General features: G+C 50.8%; 3 protein-coding genes across 3 annotated transcripts in view; 2 read left to right on the forward strand and 1 right to left on the reverse strand.

The window, feature by feature from the left end:
• Positions 1 to 11,767, forward strand: LOC149347998 (uncharacterized). The gene is made up of 3 exons (XM_089587847.1): positions 1 to 1,668; positions 1,845 to 1,993; positions 10,557 to 11,767. The coding sequence occupies exons 1-3, from the start codon at positions 476 to 478 to the stop codon at positions 10,703 to 10,705; spliced, it is 1,491 nt and encodes a 496-aa protein (XP_089443973.1). The 5' UTR covers positions 1 to 475; the 3' UTR covers positions 10,706 to 11,767.
• Positions 3,815 to 6,532, forward strand: LOC149347999 (transcription factor Adf-1-like). The gene is made up of 3 exons (XM_089587852.1): positions 3,815 to 4,043; positions 5,425 to 5,575; positions 6,027 to 6,532. The coding sequence occupies exons 1-3, from the start codon at positions 3,878 to 3,880 to the stop codon at positions 6,199 to 6,201; spliced, it is 492 nt and encodes a 163-aa protein (XP_089443978.1). The 5' UTR covers positions 3,815 to 3,877; the 3' UTR covers positions 6,202 to 6,532.
• Positions 11,428 to 16,976, reverse strand: part of Polr3H (RNA polymerase III subunit H) — an 18,615-nt gene continuing 13,066 nt past the window's right edge. Inside the window, exons 5-7 of the mRNA XM_089587850.1 lie at positions 14,662 to 14,748; positions 13,489 to 13,591; positions 11,428 to 11,749 (exon numbers count right to left, since the gene is read on the reverse strand). Coding sequence (XP_089443976.1) covers positions 11,702 to 11,749; positions 13,489 to 13,591; positions 14,662 to 14,748 — 238 coding nt within the window. The 3' untranslated portion in view covers positions 11,428 to 11,701. The remainder of the gene's footprint in view (positions 11,750 to 13,488; positions 13,592 to 14,661; positions 14,749 to 16,976) is intronic.

Below are 16,976 nucleotides of genomic sequence, written 5' to 3' on the forward strand. Positions count from 1 at the left end.
GCTTTCGGACCAGCCCGAGCAGTGGTCTAGTTAAAATGGTGAAAAGACACCAGCAATGGCAGGGAATTAGCATCTACGAGAGCAATGCCGACTGTGCGTTTTAACCGCAGGTGATTTCGAAGGAGCTAGACCGCGCACCCTGACCGCTTCTCGCGGCCCCCGAGACAGCGAGCGAGCGGACTGCTGCACGTACGGTCACTGTGTCAGCGCCGGAACGTTTCCATTGAGACGTAGGGGCGCGCGTGCGCCTCTTGGTACAAAACCTTTCTCTCCCCCTCCTCCACCGCCACCACCACCACGAATGCCACTCTTTCCCTCGCCACGCGGGGTGCGTGGTTCGGGCTCCGAGGCGCGCCACTCCGCGCACGTGCGGCTGACTGCTGACGTCACGCGCGCTCTAGCGGCAGCAGGGGATCGATTCCAGGCGTCCGGCGGCGCCATGGCGTAGCGCATCGGCGACCCCTCGCCGCGCGCGATGGCCGAGGTGAGCTTCACGAAGCGAGCGGCGGCCGAGCTCAGCCGCTGCTTCAACGGCCTGGCCGTACGCGCCAAGGGAGGACTCCAGCACGACCAGTCCGCGCCCACAGCCGCCGGCAACGCCACGACCGCAGCCAGTAGACGCCGCGGAGGAGGCGGGGGAGGATCGGCGGCCTCGGCGGCCGCAGGAGGTGCCAGCCGCGGCGTCGCCGCCGCCACCGCAGCCACTGCCACAGCACCCGCCACTGCGGCGGCCACCAACGCGCCCCGCGATGCCGTTGCATCTTCAAACGTCGCGTCGTCGCGGCCCCGAACGGCGGCCGAACTCCTGCACGACCCGGAGTTCCTGTCCCGTTTCTTCTCCCACTTCCGCGGTCGCGAGCGGCTGTCCCTGGCTCCCGTGTGTCGTGCGTGGCGGGACGCCCTGTACGATCCGAAGCACTGGCGAGACATGGCGGCCGTGCTGCGCTGTCGCGAGCTGCGCAAAGAGTCGCCCGACACGCGTCGCCGCGTCCTCGAGTCCATGGAGCGTCGCGGCATGGACGCCGTGTGGCTGGTCGGGGCCTCGGACGAGGACCTCGCCGACGTCGTGTCCCTCGGATCGGGACTTCTTGGCCGCGCTAGACTCGTGGCCCTGCGCTGTTCCAGCGTCTCCGACCGTGGTCTGGAATCCCTGCTAGCGGCCGCGCCGAGAATCTCGGCCCTCGAGCTGTTCGGCTGTAACGAGCTGACGGACGCCGGCTTGTGGGCCGCCCTGCGGCCGACCGTCACGTCGTTGACGCTCGCCGACTGCATCAACGTGGCCGACGAGACGCTGGCGGCGGTCGCACAGCTGCTGCCGGCACTGCGCGAGCTCAACCTGCAGGCGTACCACGTGACCGACGCCTCGCTGGCCCACCTGGGGGGCAGCGGCCAGCACCAGCAGCCGTCGCAGCTGGCCGTGCTGCGCCTGCGCTCCTGCTGGGAGCTCACCAACCAGGGTCTGGTGCAGCTGGTGCAGGCGGTACCGCAGCTTCGCGAGCTCTCGCTATCCGGCTGCACCAAGATCAGCGACGACGGCGTCGAGCTGCTCGCCGAGAACCTGCGCCAGCTCAGGGTCCTGGACCTGTCCTGGTGCCCGCGCGTCACCGACGCCAGCCTCGAGTTCATCGCGTGCGACATGACGCAGCTACAGCAGCTAACCCTCGACCGGTACGTCACAGAGGATGAAAGCGAAACTTCCCGCGCTCTGCCAAATTACATATTTGGCGGGAGGGCAAAACACGCCGGGAAGAACTTAGAGCAGAGTACGCATGGCGCAAGCAGAACCGCATCCGCTTGTGAAAGCGCATGACGTTTCCTGAAGGTAGGCTGCTTGTTTCGCGCAGGTGTATGCACATCACCGACATCGGCTTGGGCTACCTGTCGACGATCCCCAACCTGGCTGTTCTCTACCTGCGCTGGTGCTCGCAGATACGAGACTTCGGCCTCCAGCACCTCTGTACCATGAAGAGCCTGCGGATACTGTCGCTGGCCGGTGAGTGGCACACGTCAGCACAGCGCAGAACTATAGTACAGCCTTTCTAAAAAGTTTAGAGCCCAGGGGGTTTGCTTCTAAGCACTATTGTGGCGCTCCTGTAGCACTGTCAGGGAGCAGGACCAAAAATCTCCTTACCTTTAGGAGATTTGGGATGCCGAGGACGCATTACGAGCAAAGCAGTGTGGCCCAGAAGCAAACCCCCCGGGCTCTAAACTTTTGACAAAGGCTGTACATGCTATCTTCAAGTCGGCTTCGCTTCGAGCTCCGGCAGAGTATACTGTCTTTCGGCGCACTGGAACTTACAGCGCTGCCACTGGGAAATAGCTTGCTATTCGTAGAAAGTAATAAGTGGCCAGACATTATAATTTTTACCCCTCTAGCAAGCGGTGGAGGCCGGACGACATCACGTGTCATTAAACGAAGCCACGTGTTCCTGACCTCAGGAAACTTGAACCTATAATAAACAGCGCTGCAGACAAGAAACGATTTTTCATGGATGCATGTCTGTAAGGTATTTGTGTGTGTGCGTGACATTTCATTGTGGGGTGGCTCGAGGCTGCAGTGTTAGAAGCTGGGGGGGGGGGGGGGGAACCGACCTGCCTGCAGCAACGCGCACCGCAGATCTCATCTGCACAATTGTATTTACACAATACTTGGTTTGATCTCTCAACATCCACTTTCGTGAATGACTCCAAACTTTAACATGCTCGCAGTTCGTACGCAACTGCCTGGTAATCTTTATATTGCTCTTTCTGTGTTGCCAGCACGTGTCACTTGCCTATGGCGCTAACCCTCGGTTAACAAGAACTGGCAGGGAGCAGCCGTTCTTTCGTTTAAAGCGAAACTAAGCGGTATAACGAAACTTTTCGCTATCCCGTGTACTGTGCGATGTCAGTGCACGTTAAAGAACCCCAGGTGGTCGAAATTTCCGGAGCCCTTCACTACGGCGTCTCTCATAGCCTCAGTCGCTTTGGGACGTTAAACCCCCTAAACTAAACTAAACTGAACTAAACTTTTCGATATATCCCGTATTTCGACACAAGCGGCTATGTGTCGCTTCGGGACGTTAAACTCTATAATTTCGAACTTATAATTATAGAACCGGGTAGCGGTCACAGCCCTGCCCGCTAAATGCACAAGAAACGCGATTTTCGCAGCGATGGCCTAGTATACAGGAGGTACTGAGTTCGACCCCTTAACGAGGTGTTGCAGCGCCTGGTCGCGTGTCCGGCTTTGTCACGGTCGAAACGCTTGGGAAAGGTTGCCATATTTGCCGATGCTACTGAACTGCGATGTACTAAACCGTTACTTCGCAAGTTATCGTCTATTCCCTACGGTCTGCTGCACGTGGGATGCAAAAGTGGTTGCCTCCACGTAAGATCTGAACTGTGTAGTGGTAACGGAATAACACCTGTCTCTAGTTAAGGCAGTTTCTTGCAATCTTAACTATTTCTTCGTTCTTATACATGCCTTCTGACCTGTTCTGAACGCTATACTATTTGGCTCTTTTTGAATATTTAGGCTTCCGGGGTCTTTGCGGTATACTGTCGCCTGTTTAGGGTCGGAGGTTTTTGAACTTTAGTATACCTCGTGGTTTCCCAGTCTCGCAAGCCGGCAAGTCTAAAGGCCGGGATACATGGAGCGTTTTCTTCGGCGTTTTTCGCCCGACGGCGCGCATTTGACGCCCGGCCTCAAAAAAAAAAAAAAAAAAAAACGCCCGCCGCCGATCTGGACCCACCAGATATTTGACGCGCGTCGTCGGACGCTGCCGGAAGCGGCCAGCAGGGCTCACTGGCGTGTCGACACTTCCGTCTTCCTCGCCGGCTTCCCTTTTGCGCGCGCGCTTCTGTTTACTTGGTCAGCTCGGCACTTTTTTTAAGCATGGCTCTGTCAACAAAGTCAGCTCGTGTGGAATTCAACGACCGGCTGATTTGCGAGGTGCAGAAGCGTCCCATTTTGTGGGACAGTTCGAGGAGCGACTATGAAGACAGCAAGAGAAAGACGGAGGCGTGGGGCGAAGTCGTCAGAGAGCTTGGATGCGACCCAGGTATGTTTACATTGCTACGAGTGTACCTTTCAAAGCAGGGCACCCTTCATGCGCCATCTGCGCCTGCTTGAAAGAAAGCTGGCAAATGGTGTTGCTGGCCGTGGTCAATGAGCTTCAACCGCGCCGCTGAGCTCGCAGCATGCACGGCGGTGCCCGTCTCCCGAGCTGCTCGTCGCGTATTCCCTCGCCCGAAAGCACATCGTAGTGGCCTCTAGAATTCTTCCACAGTGCATGAACGAACAGCGGCGTGCCGTTTCGTGACAGTGCAAAGATTACTTGTTTGGAGAACTGCTTTCATAGAGATGCAGCTTTTTACACATACACCAGGGCGCATCGCGGTTCAAAGTGAGCATGCAGGCGCGCAGTATGTCATTTGTGCCACAGCACAGCGGTTGACCGCTCTAGAATTGGCTGCTCATTTTTGTAGAGCTGGATTGGCCGCTTGGAGTTCAGGGTAACATTCACGGAAACAGTTTTTTATAGCTCAGTAGTCGATTAGCAGTAATCAGCTGTTTCCTACTCGAAGAACGGGTTGTAACCACCTTTTATAACTTTTAGAACCTTGGCGAACACTGGTGCTAGCGAGGAATTCGGTCGCGCTGCCGAAAAGCCGCGCGAACGAGGACGTCCGGAAATGCTATCCTGAGCGGCCTGCATTTTACTGGCGCCATATTCCGCGCTTCGCATTTCTTTTGCGATTGCGAACAACGAAGCGCGACGCTTAGCTGCTTCTCGTGTGGTTTTAAACTCCGAGCTGGTGCATAAAGACGAGAACAGCTTTTATAAGTTGTTTTGTGATGAAAATTAACAGCGTACAAATTGCAGCTGGCAACGGATTCTGGAAGCCACACTGGCTCATTCCATGGAGTCCATGTTTTGCGCTGGTAAAAATGGAAAGGAGAATAACATAATAGTTATCAATTACTTTTGGGGTGCTGAACTGACCACAGAAATCTGTTACACTTTAGATGAATTGCAATTTCAGGCCTCGCAACCATACCACGGTGAGTCAATAGTCAAATTAGTGGCACGCTAGTGAGGCAACTACTGCTGAAAGTGATACCAGAAATGCTCATGTTGACCTTTGTACAATTGCTGGCACAACTGGCTTGTGCACTGTAGCAGTGGACATTGTAGCGAAGAAAGTTGAATCCAGTTGGTCTCTTATAACAAGCACTCTGCAACTGGCACGGCAGATTTAGTCCCTGTACCTCTTCTCCACTACAAGCATAGTCTCTAGAGCAGAGTACCTGCCAAAAAATGTCACTGCCTTTGTGTGGCAGGGCAGCGTTCCAGCGCTTTAGGCTGGCATGCTGACAGCTGTGCTAGATAGGATATGTGGTGGTGAACAGAGTTCAATGCTGTGAAACTCTACTTGCAGGCTCTAATGTCCAGGCACGGTGGAAGAGCCTGCGGGACACTTTTACAAAAAAAAACACCATGCCTGGAAAGATGGTGCACCGAGTGGGTCAGGTGCGGTGGCCATATTTCCACCTGCTAATGTTTTTGAAGGACCAGGTGGATGTTGGCAGGTATGCTATCATTGGTCAATGCTCATCTTTGAAAATCATTTATTTTTCTTTTGGAGCCAAGAAGAGGTTTAACATGTGTGGGGCAGGGGTCAAAGCACATGGCAAGTGAGACCGGCAGACTATGCAGGAGCAGGTAAAATATGCAAGTTTACAGTAGTAGTTCCAGTACCAGCAAGGCGAAAATGTCAGTCACTTTCAGGTTGCACAATGAAGCTACTTGGGTACCTCATTTTAGGCACAATGAGATCAGAAAAGGTGGGGTGAACAAGTGTTTGCAGAACTGTTGGGATGACAAGGCCACACAAAAGCTGGTACAGCACAACTTATGTAACTATTTACACTCCCACAACAGTCCTGTGTTTCCAAACATTTAAAAGAAGTGTTTATGAAGATGACATGTGTAAAGCAAAGCAGTGTGTGCTAACGAGCCTGACAATTTTTTTTTTTTCAGCACAATCTCCAACAGCCAGAGCCCAGCTGAAGAAACGGCCGAAACATTATTTAATTTAATTTATAGCGACACAGAAGGTGAAGGTAAGAGTCTGCATTCCAGTTGCAAAAGTGTGTACTATCGGCCAACACTAGAATTAGCGAACAGTGAAGCCTCACACATATGCAAAATGTAGTTCTGCTTTTCATAAGTACCAGCAACAACCATTACAAAAGTGCAAAGTACTGCAGTACTGACTTCTGAACTCTGTGTTAGCCACAGCAGTGTGGCCTCAATTCTGAAATACATGCATGCATTATGAAAAAACATTGCACAGCAAGTTTTCGGAGAGCCATATTGGTCTCCTGAACTGCATTTATACCATAATGTAAAAAAAGTTCACAGTGCCTCAGCTTTGCTTTTATTTTTCTCTAGACACACTGGTAGAGCCCCCACAAGAGGATGCCCATCCAGTAAACAGCTGCCAAGTGCAGACCACTTCAAATGGCGTCCTGCAGACGTCAACCACCGCGAAGAAGGAAGGAGGCCCAGAGGTCGCGGTGGGAGGAGGACATGGACAGGGTGGATGCCCTCATTGCGGATGATAAAGATCAGGCCTCAGTGTATGGCCAGTTAGTGGCACATAAGCTACGAGCGTGCCCAAAAAGTCTTAGGAAGACTATGTAACTTGAGCTGCTTGCTTTTGTAAGCAAATATACTTTTGATGATGCAGAATAAATGTACATTTCCAGCAGCACCCTGTCGAATTGAATACACAGTGTTGGGGGCAAAATAAACCCCTGCCAAAAAGGTGCAAGGAGAACCAGCAGCTAAAGCACGGTCAATGCACTGCTCAGAAACGACAGGAACCAAGCTTCCTTGCATGAGCAGACAGTGGGCATGTCTAAAGTATGCTATGGAGGCTAACTCTTATATTCATCACAAAATACAACGCGAGAATCTTTAAAAATGTAAGCGCTATATACAAGGCGGCGCTACACATTCCGACCAAGACGAATATTCTAGTTGTGTGCATTGTGCACCTTCGGTCACCTGCGTGCCCATTGCCGCCTTTTAATTATCTACACCCACTGTTACTTGTTTCTCCTTTCACGGAGCTTAGATTTTGACGCAAAAACAACGCCGTCGACTCAGAAAGTCATCGATGATTGATCGTTTTACTAACCCAGCACAGCAAATTGAAATCACAAGAAGCGAAGGGCTAGTCAGAAAGTTTCGAAGGCTATTCTTCGGCTAACGGCGGCGGCCCCATAACGGCCGACGCCACGTGTGCGGCCCTATTCAGCGCCGGCACTTCGTCAGGCATGCATTACGACCGCCGCCATCAGAGAAAGAAACGCATTCTTCGCCACTGTTTCCGCCCCTTTTTAACCTTAAAGGCAACAGACCTCTTCCGGCCTAAGTCATCGGCGCACGTGCATGCCACCGGCCAAGTATATAGACAACAAAATTACTCCAGCTGCTTGCAGCAATCTGCGCAGCAGGCGCGACAAGTGCCTGGCCTGCTCTGGCCGATACAAATGGTGTAGGACGCAGACTAGACCGGAACTGGCGGATTTGCCCACTGACGTCATGTCGAATCTCAAACGCTGAGAATGGACCATTCGGAGTACCTGGGTGCGAACCCGTCCGCGGCGGCCGCGTTTTGATGGAGGCGAAACGCAAGAGGCGCCCGTGTGCTGTGCGATGTCAGTGCACGTTAAAGATCCCCAGGTGGTCGAAATTATTCCGGAGACCTCCACTACGGCACCTCTTTCTTCTTTCACTCCCACCTTCCTCCCTTCCCGTACGGCGTGGTTCAGGTGTCCGCCGAGATATGAGAGACAGATACTGCGCCATTTCCTTTCCTCAAAAACCAATTTACCAATTTTTTAGCGATCGACTTCCAGGAATTCCTCATTTTAATTAGCTCAGCGTTTGTTATTACTTACTTTTGGGGCAGTGTCGCAACATCGTTTTTTTTTTTTCTAAGAAATGGCTTTACTCGTGGAGTTGTCATAAAGAGCAGGCGGTGCTAAACAAATGCGCACTATCGGCGTTCCAAGTACTCACCGGTACGTGGACTGTTTCGAAGTGAACCTTGTGCACTGATTCTCGGTTTAATGTCACAACTGGATGTAGTGTCGCGACTGCGAATCGGTAACACCTGGCAAAGAATGCCGGATACGGCAGATGGCGGGCATTTAGAGTGGCGTGACAGCCACACGAGAGATCATTGGACGCAAAAAAAAGTTTTTTACCCTCGGAGGGACAAATTCTCGTTTTGCCTATTACTAGTAGCCATTCCACTACACTACCAGTCTTCTTTCAGCGTTACGCGCCATCAGGTGCCCCTGGATAAATTTGTTTTTGAGGAAAGGAAATGGCGTAGTATCTGCCTCGCATATCTCGGCGGACACCTGAACCGCGCCGTAAGGGAAGGGAGGAAGGTGGGAGTTGAAGAAGACAGAGAGAAAGAGGTGCGCAGTGGAAGTCTCTGGAATAATTCCGACCACCTGGGGAATTTTCACGTGCACTGACATCGCACTGCACACGGGCGCCTTTTGTGTTACGCCTCCATCGAAGCGCGGCCGCCGCAGTAGGGTTCGAACCTGGGTACTCCGGCTCGCTAGACGGGCGCCTTAACCACAGTGCCACCGCAGCGGGTATGTCTCTGGACTAACCGTGATTTGGAGGCTCAACCTGCACTAACCTTGATTTGGAAGTTCAACCAAGGAAAAAAAAAATGTCTGCAGCCAAAAATTGGAAAATCTGAATATTGTTCTAATGGCAGGGACACCGAAATACAGGGTGTTTCATCTAAGACTTTCTGCATTTTTTAAAAATAAGCTATTTGAATTAGATGCGCGCTTTTTCTGGCAGCATTGTCAGTGGTGTAGTACATCATAATGCAGCTAAGACGTGCTAACTAGCAGGCTTGTAAACCAATATTTAATAGTTAACTTTTAAACTATTACAGTTGGGCTCCTTAATTATTGAGAGGCATTTAGCCCACCGCAAATAATACCCATGTCCGTTTTTAGAATTTCGAGAACGCGATTATCTTCGGCGCTGTGGCCCAACAAATTTTGGCTATCTCGACGAGTTAGGTTCACTGGAGGGGTTGCTTTACCTGAAACCTTCTCAAACCGCATGTATTTTGGCGCGATGTAGGCGAAATTTGCTGGGCCACAGCGCCAAGGGTAACCGCGTTCTCGAAATTCTAAAAACGGATATGGGTATTACTTACGGTGGGCTAAATGCCTCTCAATAATTAAGGAGCCCAACTGTAATAGTTTAAAAGTTAACTATTAAATATTGGTTAACAAGCCTGCTAGTTAGCACGTCTTAGCTGCATTATGGTGTACTACACCACTGACAATGCTATGCCAGAAAAAGCGCGCACCTAATTCAAATAGCTTATTTCTAAAAATTGCAGAAAGTCTTACGTGAAACACCCTGTATATACTATTAGATCATAGACCAATGAACAGCCCTTGTGCCCAACTCTGTGATCACATTTGCGACAGTACAAAAAAACTGAAGGATGATCAATTGGATCGATGCGGAGGAAACGAAAGAGCAATCTTCTCTAATCGTGCTATCGGTCTCCTGGAGCATTAACTGTACCACTACGACCGCTACTTGTAACTTCAATAAGCCTCTATCATCACTAGATCCTAATCACTATCACCTGTCACTCAAGTGTCCTAACCAAGTTGCTAGTGACGGTGATAACGCGGGTGGCAGGCGAAGAGCGGGAACTCCATCTAAACGTCACCTTCTATGGTTGGCAGGTGCAGGCTTCACACAGACACCGAACAGTCTTCGCCATCATGTCCCTCCTAATGGTCTCGCATTAAAAGATGGCTATGGGGCTCTCGTTGTGGGTTTGAATTTTAAGACGGGCAAACTTCTACTTTGATGACTTCGTGGTACCTTATCTACATACTTGTACTGCAACTGCACCCATTTCAGCTGAAAATTTTGAAGTGGCAGAACAGAACTTAGTATTTTTTTGTCAGCAGAGTACGCGGCCCTGGTACTGTAGTGTTACCAGACATCAAGGAGGTGCGATGCCAGGCTGGTGCCTTCCTCTGGCTACCAGCAGCTTTCCGCAGTCGCAGATGATGTCCGACTGCCTAGAGATGTCGCCGAGCTGTTTTGGTAGCGTTTCCGAACAATGCACATGACACTCCGTAGACTTGCACCAACGCTCTGCAGCTGTCGACACTAGGAGCAGTACACCAGAGGAGCACGCAGTTCCGTTTTTGCGGCTGCTATGCGCACATTCACCCTCGCGCTTTTGATAAAGACAACAGAACTGCGGTGTCTCAGCACTGCATAGCGCAACAGGAGAGGACTTTCACGTAAGGGTGCTTACCTGCAGCTGGACACTTTTAGTCATGCATCTCGCGATTAACCAACCCTTCTGAGGGGTCTAGTTTGTAGTCTGTTGATTATTCTGCTGTCTAGACGTCAAAACATAGCTCTTAGCCACCTGGACGTTGACAGGTCAAGTCTTACTCCTCGCGTGTCCCTCTTGCGCAGGCTGCCCGCAGGTAACGGCGCGTGGCCTGTCCGGGCTGGCGCAGCTGCGACAGCTGCAGGAGCTCGAGCTCACCAACTGCCCCGGCGCCACGGCCGAGCTCCTGGCCTTCCTGCGCGAGCAGCTGCCACACTGCCTTGTCGTCGACTGACTTCCCCGCTTGGCGGCAGTACCGGCAAGAGACGGCGGCGACAGCGGCGACCAGCAATAAGAACCCACGGTTGTGATGCCTCTCCTTTTCCCGCCACCTCAAGCACCACACTACTACCCGCCCCGCATCCTCCAGCAGTCCCGCCGGCAGAAGTTCTAGAGAGATATGTAGAGAGACTCATCCTGAACCGCAGCTTCGCCTGGCGGTGCACCTGAAATGCCCGCCGCTGTCGCCTGCTTCCGCACAGCCTCGCTTCCAGGCCACCGCGAGGTATGGGTCGCAAGCAGCTCTTTTAGACAACAGCATGGCTTCTTTCAGGCACGTGCGGGGCCCGTAGGAGTGCCCCTACCAGCGGTAGCAGTAGCTGCTACTCAGTCTGCCCAGGGCTTTCGCCATTCGAGAATGCATCCGTGCTCTGAAATTAAAAACAGCTGGCTGTGCGGCGACTCGCCCGTGGGCCTGCCTCATGAGCCCACGTACAGGCCATCCATGGATGCATGCCGATCTATGTTCCGCGCAAGGGGGACGTCCGAAGACGCAAGACGTCGCTGCTGCTCACAGTGACGTCACACATCGTAGTGTGTGGCGGCGCGCCCAGAGACTGTGGCGGTGGCGCGAAGCGAAGGGAGGCAGGGAAGCAGCACTCCCGGCAGCCTCGGCCACCGGGCCACCACCTCGACTGCCTGCCGAGCCAAGGCGGCGGGAACAATGCAAGTGCCGACGAAAGTTAGGGTTTGTTGTATTTGTGCGTCTGTCGTCTCGTACGTCGATGATGAAAACGCGTGCGCCACACACACACCGCTGAGCCGACCACCAGCTCGTGTCCTGTGTGTGCAGTGTGCGCCAAGCGCGCATGTGCACGTGTGTGTACAGATGATGCCTTGTTTTTTCTTTTCTTGTCTTCGCTCCTTGCACAGAAGTAGCCCCGCCCTGTCCGGCAAAGCAAGTCTTCCCTGTGTGATGAAAATAAAAGTGCTCTGCTGCGGGCTGGCCTCGCTAAGTCCACCATTTCAGCAGGCCCAGGCCAGACTCGCTGATGGAGCCCTGCAAGCACAAAACGTGTGCGATGTTTGTCCATTTTTTCCAAGCATAGGGTGAACACCAATGTTCCCAACACGTAGCCACTGGTCTTGAAAAACAAATTTTTATTAGTGAAGTCACAGTTACGAAATCTCCAGGGTGTATGTATTTTTGTGTGCTGATTCTAAATATGTCATTTAATTTCATGTAAAACAATTCCTTGAGCACTTATGCACTTTTTATGCTAGTATTTTGCGGAGAGTTTTGAAGAAAATTTGCTGCGGGAAACTCGCTGAAATGTATGTCATTGGGTTCTCCTGACACCAAGGAATACAATAAGGGTGAAATTGTCTTCCAGCCTATCATAGAACTTAAGTTATAGAGTTTTGAAGTTGTCGCTTCAGAAATGAGAAGGAAAGTGTGTATTCCTGTTTGTGAAGTGGCAGCTTCAGTACCCTATTACTCAAGTTCTATGAGAGCCAGGATGATAATTTTACCCTTATTGTATTCCTTGGTGTCAAGAGACCCCAATGGCATACATTTCAGCGAGTTTCCTGCAGCAAATTTTCTTCAGAACTCTCCGCAAAATACTTGCATAAAAAGTGCATAAGTGCTCAAGGAATTGTTTTACATGAAATTAAATGACATATCTAGAATCAGCGCACAAAAATGCATGTGCCATGAAAATTTCGTAACTATGACTAAATTAATAAAATTTTCTTTTCAAGACCAGTGTCCCCCCTTAAACCAACAAGGAATATTTGCTAATGAAAAGATATGTCCCATAGCACATGAGAGACCTTCATTCCCTGTAGTCACTGTAAATATACTGACCTCGAAGAACACACTCCTAAGCTAGCACGACGGCCATGAAATTGTGACCAAGGAAGGTGAACTGATAATCATGATAGGGGAAGGTATGCCTGCAGTCATAACCAGGTTCGACATAACAGCCCTCCTCTCACCACAGCTATTCACTTCACTAATCACTGTTAGGATGTCCTTCAGCTTTTTGGTGAAGGTTCTAAATGACAGGCCCACCTCACAGAAGTGAAAGGTGGGGCATGAGTAACGTTTTTGTCAGATGATGTCCTTTAAATGAAAATGTCTACGAAGAGTCAGATGCTAACAAGTTGGGCTCTCTTACATTTCCCAAAGGTGTTCCGAATGCTTAGCGCTACAAGTTATCCAGGAGCTACATCTACAGGGAAACTGTACGACGGTGCTGAAATGACCCATGAGAAGGTAAACGGGCATTTTAAATTTAACCAAGCACCACCATTTGCCACAAACTTATGACAAGCCGACAGTAAACATAGAGCCTATATCGCAGATATGTTGTAGACCGGACAGCTTTGTCTTGCTTTAAAATTTGGTGAACATGACAAGCCAATGCACCATAGTCCAAATCATATACTCTATCACTACTTATCTAAGCACAGTGTCCAAAGATTGTAGAAAATCACGCATTTATCATATGTACAGATGTCCACACCTGAGTGCTCAAACAGTGCACCAGGGAGCACACTGGTATCATTTACGAGTGGCCCAGGGTTCGAAACATCTTATCATGTGTGCTCGTTCCCATGGATCGTGTTTAATTTCTCATTTCTCTAGAATGTATACTGGGCCTGCCAGGCAGCGGAGGTCGTCAGGAATTCGCAACCGACCGCTCTGTTCAAACACTCCGACAGTTATGTGGACATGTGGCATTAGTTCGCACGCGTCCTTAGCTGCACTCCCATACAGAGCACTACACTAACCGTGAGTGAGTAGGGCACGTGGCGCTCTTCGGCGTCCGGCTTTTCGGCCACCTCGGGGCCCCCTGGTGAGGTGTCCACGAATGACTCACCCACCACCCTGAACCTGCAAGTTGCCCAGGAAGCACAGAAATGAAGAGCAAACCGTGATAAATGGTGCAGTTTGAACCATGAAACAAAGATGCTTCGCATTCAGGTATAAGCCTTTCCATGATTGAAAGTGTGTACTGTTTATTCTCATAATAGACGCATCCGCGACATGTGTCATAAAAATTTTGCAACATTTTAACTGACCACAGTGCAAGTTTTACTCCTGCAATAAATGCACTACCAACCTGGTACCAATTTTTATGACAAAAAAAGTGAGTTCATTAAGCGAGTAAATGCTGTAAAACAAGCAGAAAGAACAAACTGATGCCGACAAATTGCACCCATACAAATAAAGCAGTGCAATGATCGTGCAAAAGTTTCCCAAACATATGGAAACTTTGGGTCAACAGCATGGAAAGTGCCTTAGTTCTTGCTAGACAGCTGGCAAATTACTTCATGTAAAGGTTCACAAGCATGCGCAGCAGAATTTGTCCTATTTTCTCCCCTCTTTCCTACGCGACATGAACAGGAAGCGAGCCTAGACGTGTCTTGTTCTCTAGAGCAAAGCTTGTGCGAACAACTTCGCGGAACTCGCAGAAGAACTTGCAAGAAAGCTCACTGTGACTCCGGAACATTCATAGTATTCAAAACATAAAATCAGCTTCCAAGAAACTGAACAATTCTACGAAACTGAACCATCCATCAAAAGAGACTCCTACATAAGTCACGGAATACTCAAAGCACAGAAGACTGCACAAACCACTCCAGCGGCTCCAGGTGACCTCGCAACACATGAAACCAAGAATCTTCACTGCCAGATCAGTGTCCCTCACACTTCCCCCTTCCCTCTCTTCACCCCTAAGCTCAAACAACCCTTCATCCCAGCCTCTTTCCCGCTTTCCCAAGCTCGTCAACTGCTCGTGTCCTCTGTTGCCAGTCACTTGTGACTACTGAGAGCAAGCACACACGTAAAGCTAACTCAAAAGGGCCATATCGGGCTGCTTTTGTGCTAAGCAGAATGGAAGCCAGCGAACTAGATCTCCTGCTCCCATTACTCTTTCTCAGGGCCTCAGAGACTACGCTCACCTGATCTGCTCCCCCAGGTCCATGAACATGTCGTGCTTGCCGTCGTCACTCTCGTACTGCCACACCCACAGCTGCTCGGCTTCATCGCTGGTTGCTGTCAGTCAAGGCCCATACATCCGCAAACAAACAGGCACCCCGCTTAAATGTAGGCACCCATGATATGAAACCATCTGGCCATACAAAACAGGGGGACTGGAGACGTGGGGGTACCCACCGCGGTGGCTCAGTGGGAAGGAACTCGTCTACCGAGCCGGAGTACCCGGGTTCGAACCCGACCGCGGCGGCCGCGTTTCGATGGAGGCGAAACGCAAGAGGCGCCCGTGTGCTGTGCAATGTCAGTGCACGATCCCCACGTGGTCGAAATTATTCTGGAGACTTCCACTACCGCACCTCTTTCTCTCTCTCTTCTTTCACTCCCACTTTCCTCCCTTCCCTAACAGCATGGTTCAGGTGTCCACCGATATATGTGAGATAGATACTGCGCCATTTACTTTCCTCAAAAACCAATTTACCAATTTTACGTGGGGGCAGAACAACAGACTACATACAGTCACAAACATACAGTCACAGCCAACATGCAGAACAATCGACACACTGCCAATAGCAGTGACTGTCAATGACATCAGCATAATGTGGCCGTGGTACCACGTGATACAGATATAAATATGAATGCCCTGCGTAGAATTAAAGGGACTTCATTTGTTTCATTTGAAGCCAAAGGAATAGACATGAGAGAAACGACCAGCCAGTAGAGTTGGGTGGTGCTCACTGATTCACACCAAGAACAATTTATGCGAAGGATAAGGTTTGAGACATGTGATGTAGCTTATATAACCTCCTTATCTTGCTCAAATGAAATCCCGATTATGGCATTGCTACAGGGACAGCACGCAGCCGACCAATGACAAACGTGTCAGGCGCAGTAGACACCAACGTTCATGGAACTAAACTCAGTTGCCAAACCGAGAGCGGTTTCGCGGCGCCGCCACCACTGGCTGCTCTGAGTGGCGCTGCAGTCGTACCAGGCTTCAGCCGGTCCGATCAGTTGCTGTACTGCGCGCATGTCGTAGAGTGCTTTCGCGACGCGATTGCTGCTGTGATCGTTGTCTTTGTGTTTCGTGAGCTTGCATGCAGAGTGCTGTGTATGTGTATTGAGTGTGTGGCAAGAGATGGCGCCACCATCCCAGCGCCTGTGTGTGTGCGTGTATTGAGTGCGTGGCACGAGACGGCGCCACCGCCCCGAGCGCCCCAGCAAGTGCTGTGTGTGTATGGCCAGACGCCGGCCTGTGTAACGTGTAACCCATGTGAATAAAGATTGCTGTTACGTTATCCCAAAACACAACACAGAGTTTCAGGTGCTGTATCTGCCATGCCGACGTGCTGTGCGCCAGGCTGCACGAGCGGTGACAGAAACAACAAGACTGCGAGGAATTTTTTCGCGGCTCCTCGTGACACGCAGATCTCCGTGCGGCATGGGATCGAGCCATTCCCCGCCCGTGTTGACAGAAAACTCTCCGACAAATCACGTGTGTGCGATCTTCATTTCCATTTTGAAAGGAGCGTGGTTATTAGAGTTTCTTCACCAAAGTAGCATATTAGACAATTCTTTAAAGGTGGAGATCAGATCATCGCAAGGCTCATCGTAAGTTCACTTACCAGCTTACCTAAACGCGAATGTCTGGCAGACATTGGTGCAGTGTGTTTTAAACATAAATTAACAATAGCTTTAGAGCGCAAAGCTCCGCATTTATGGCACTCGAAAGCAGACCACAAGTACCTACGATTTCTGTGGTGCAGTTTTCCGAAATAAGCAGATTTTACGCACAGCGTTCACTTCGTGAATGACTCTGCGCGCTGCTCACAACCCGAGCTGCGAAGGCAGTGAACTTCCTTGGGTTCCTGAGTCGTCAATTTCTCTTTCCCTGCAACAGCGAGGATGCCTGACGCCAACTCCAGAAAAGAAATTTCAGTATTTTGAGTTTGCCGCTCTCCGTGTATTGTTCCTAGCGTGCGCTACCGTTCCAACATTTTTCGATCCTTCACGCAGTGCACTACAGGTGGACACAAATACAGAGATACTTTTACATTTGCGCACGCATCCCTCGACAAGGCTCCACTTCTCTCGATTTTTGCTGCTTCCCCATTAATAACATGGGTGTACGTCTTCAGTATGTCTTCTTCGTGAAAATCAAGATCGCACACACGTGATTTGTCGGAGAGTTTTCTGTCAACACGGGGCAATGGCTCGATCCCATGCCGCACGGAGATCCGCGTCACAAGGAGCCGCGAAAAAATTCCTCGCAGTCTTGTTTTTT

This window comes from Amblyomma mixtum, chromosome 4 (assembly GCF_055824585.1).
Source record: "Amblyomma mixtum isolate Tamu chromosome 4, ASM5582458v1, whole genome shotgun sequence".
In the NCBI taxonomy this organism is placed as follows: domain Eukaryota; kingdom Metazoa; phylum Arthropoda; class Arachnida; order Ixodida; family Ixodidae; genus Amblyomma; species Amblyomma mixtum.

Excerpts from the sequence above, each read along its gene's own strand:
- LOC149347998 (XM_089587847.1), top strand. The coding sequence starts at position 476 with ATGGCCGAGGTGAGCTTCACGAAGCGAGCGGCGGCCGAGCTCAGCCGC. Across the intron at positions 1,669-1,844 it reads CAGCAGCTAACCCTCGACCG|GTGTATGCACATCACCGACA; the intron begins GTACGTCACAGA and ends TGTTTCGCGCAG. Across the intron at positions 1,994-10,556 it reads GCGGATACTGTCGCTGGCCG|GCTGCCCGCAGGTAACGGCG; the intron begins GTGAGTGGCACA and ends CCTCTTGCGCAG.
- LOC149347999 (XM_089587852.1), top strand. The coding sequence starts at position 3,878 with ATGGCTCTGTCAACAAAGTCAGCTCGTGTGGAATTCAACGACCGGCTG. Across the intron at positions 4,044-5,424 it reads AGAGCTTGGATGCGACCCAG|GCTCTAATGTCCAGGCACGG; the intron begins GTATGTTTACAT and ends CTCTACTTGCAG. Across the intron at positions 5,576-6,026 it reads GACCAGGTGGATGTTGGCAG|CACAATCTCCAACAGCCAGA; the intron begins GTATGCTATCAT and ends TTTTTTTTTCAG.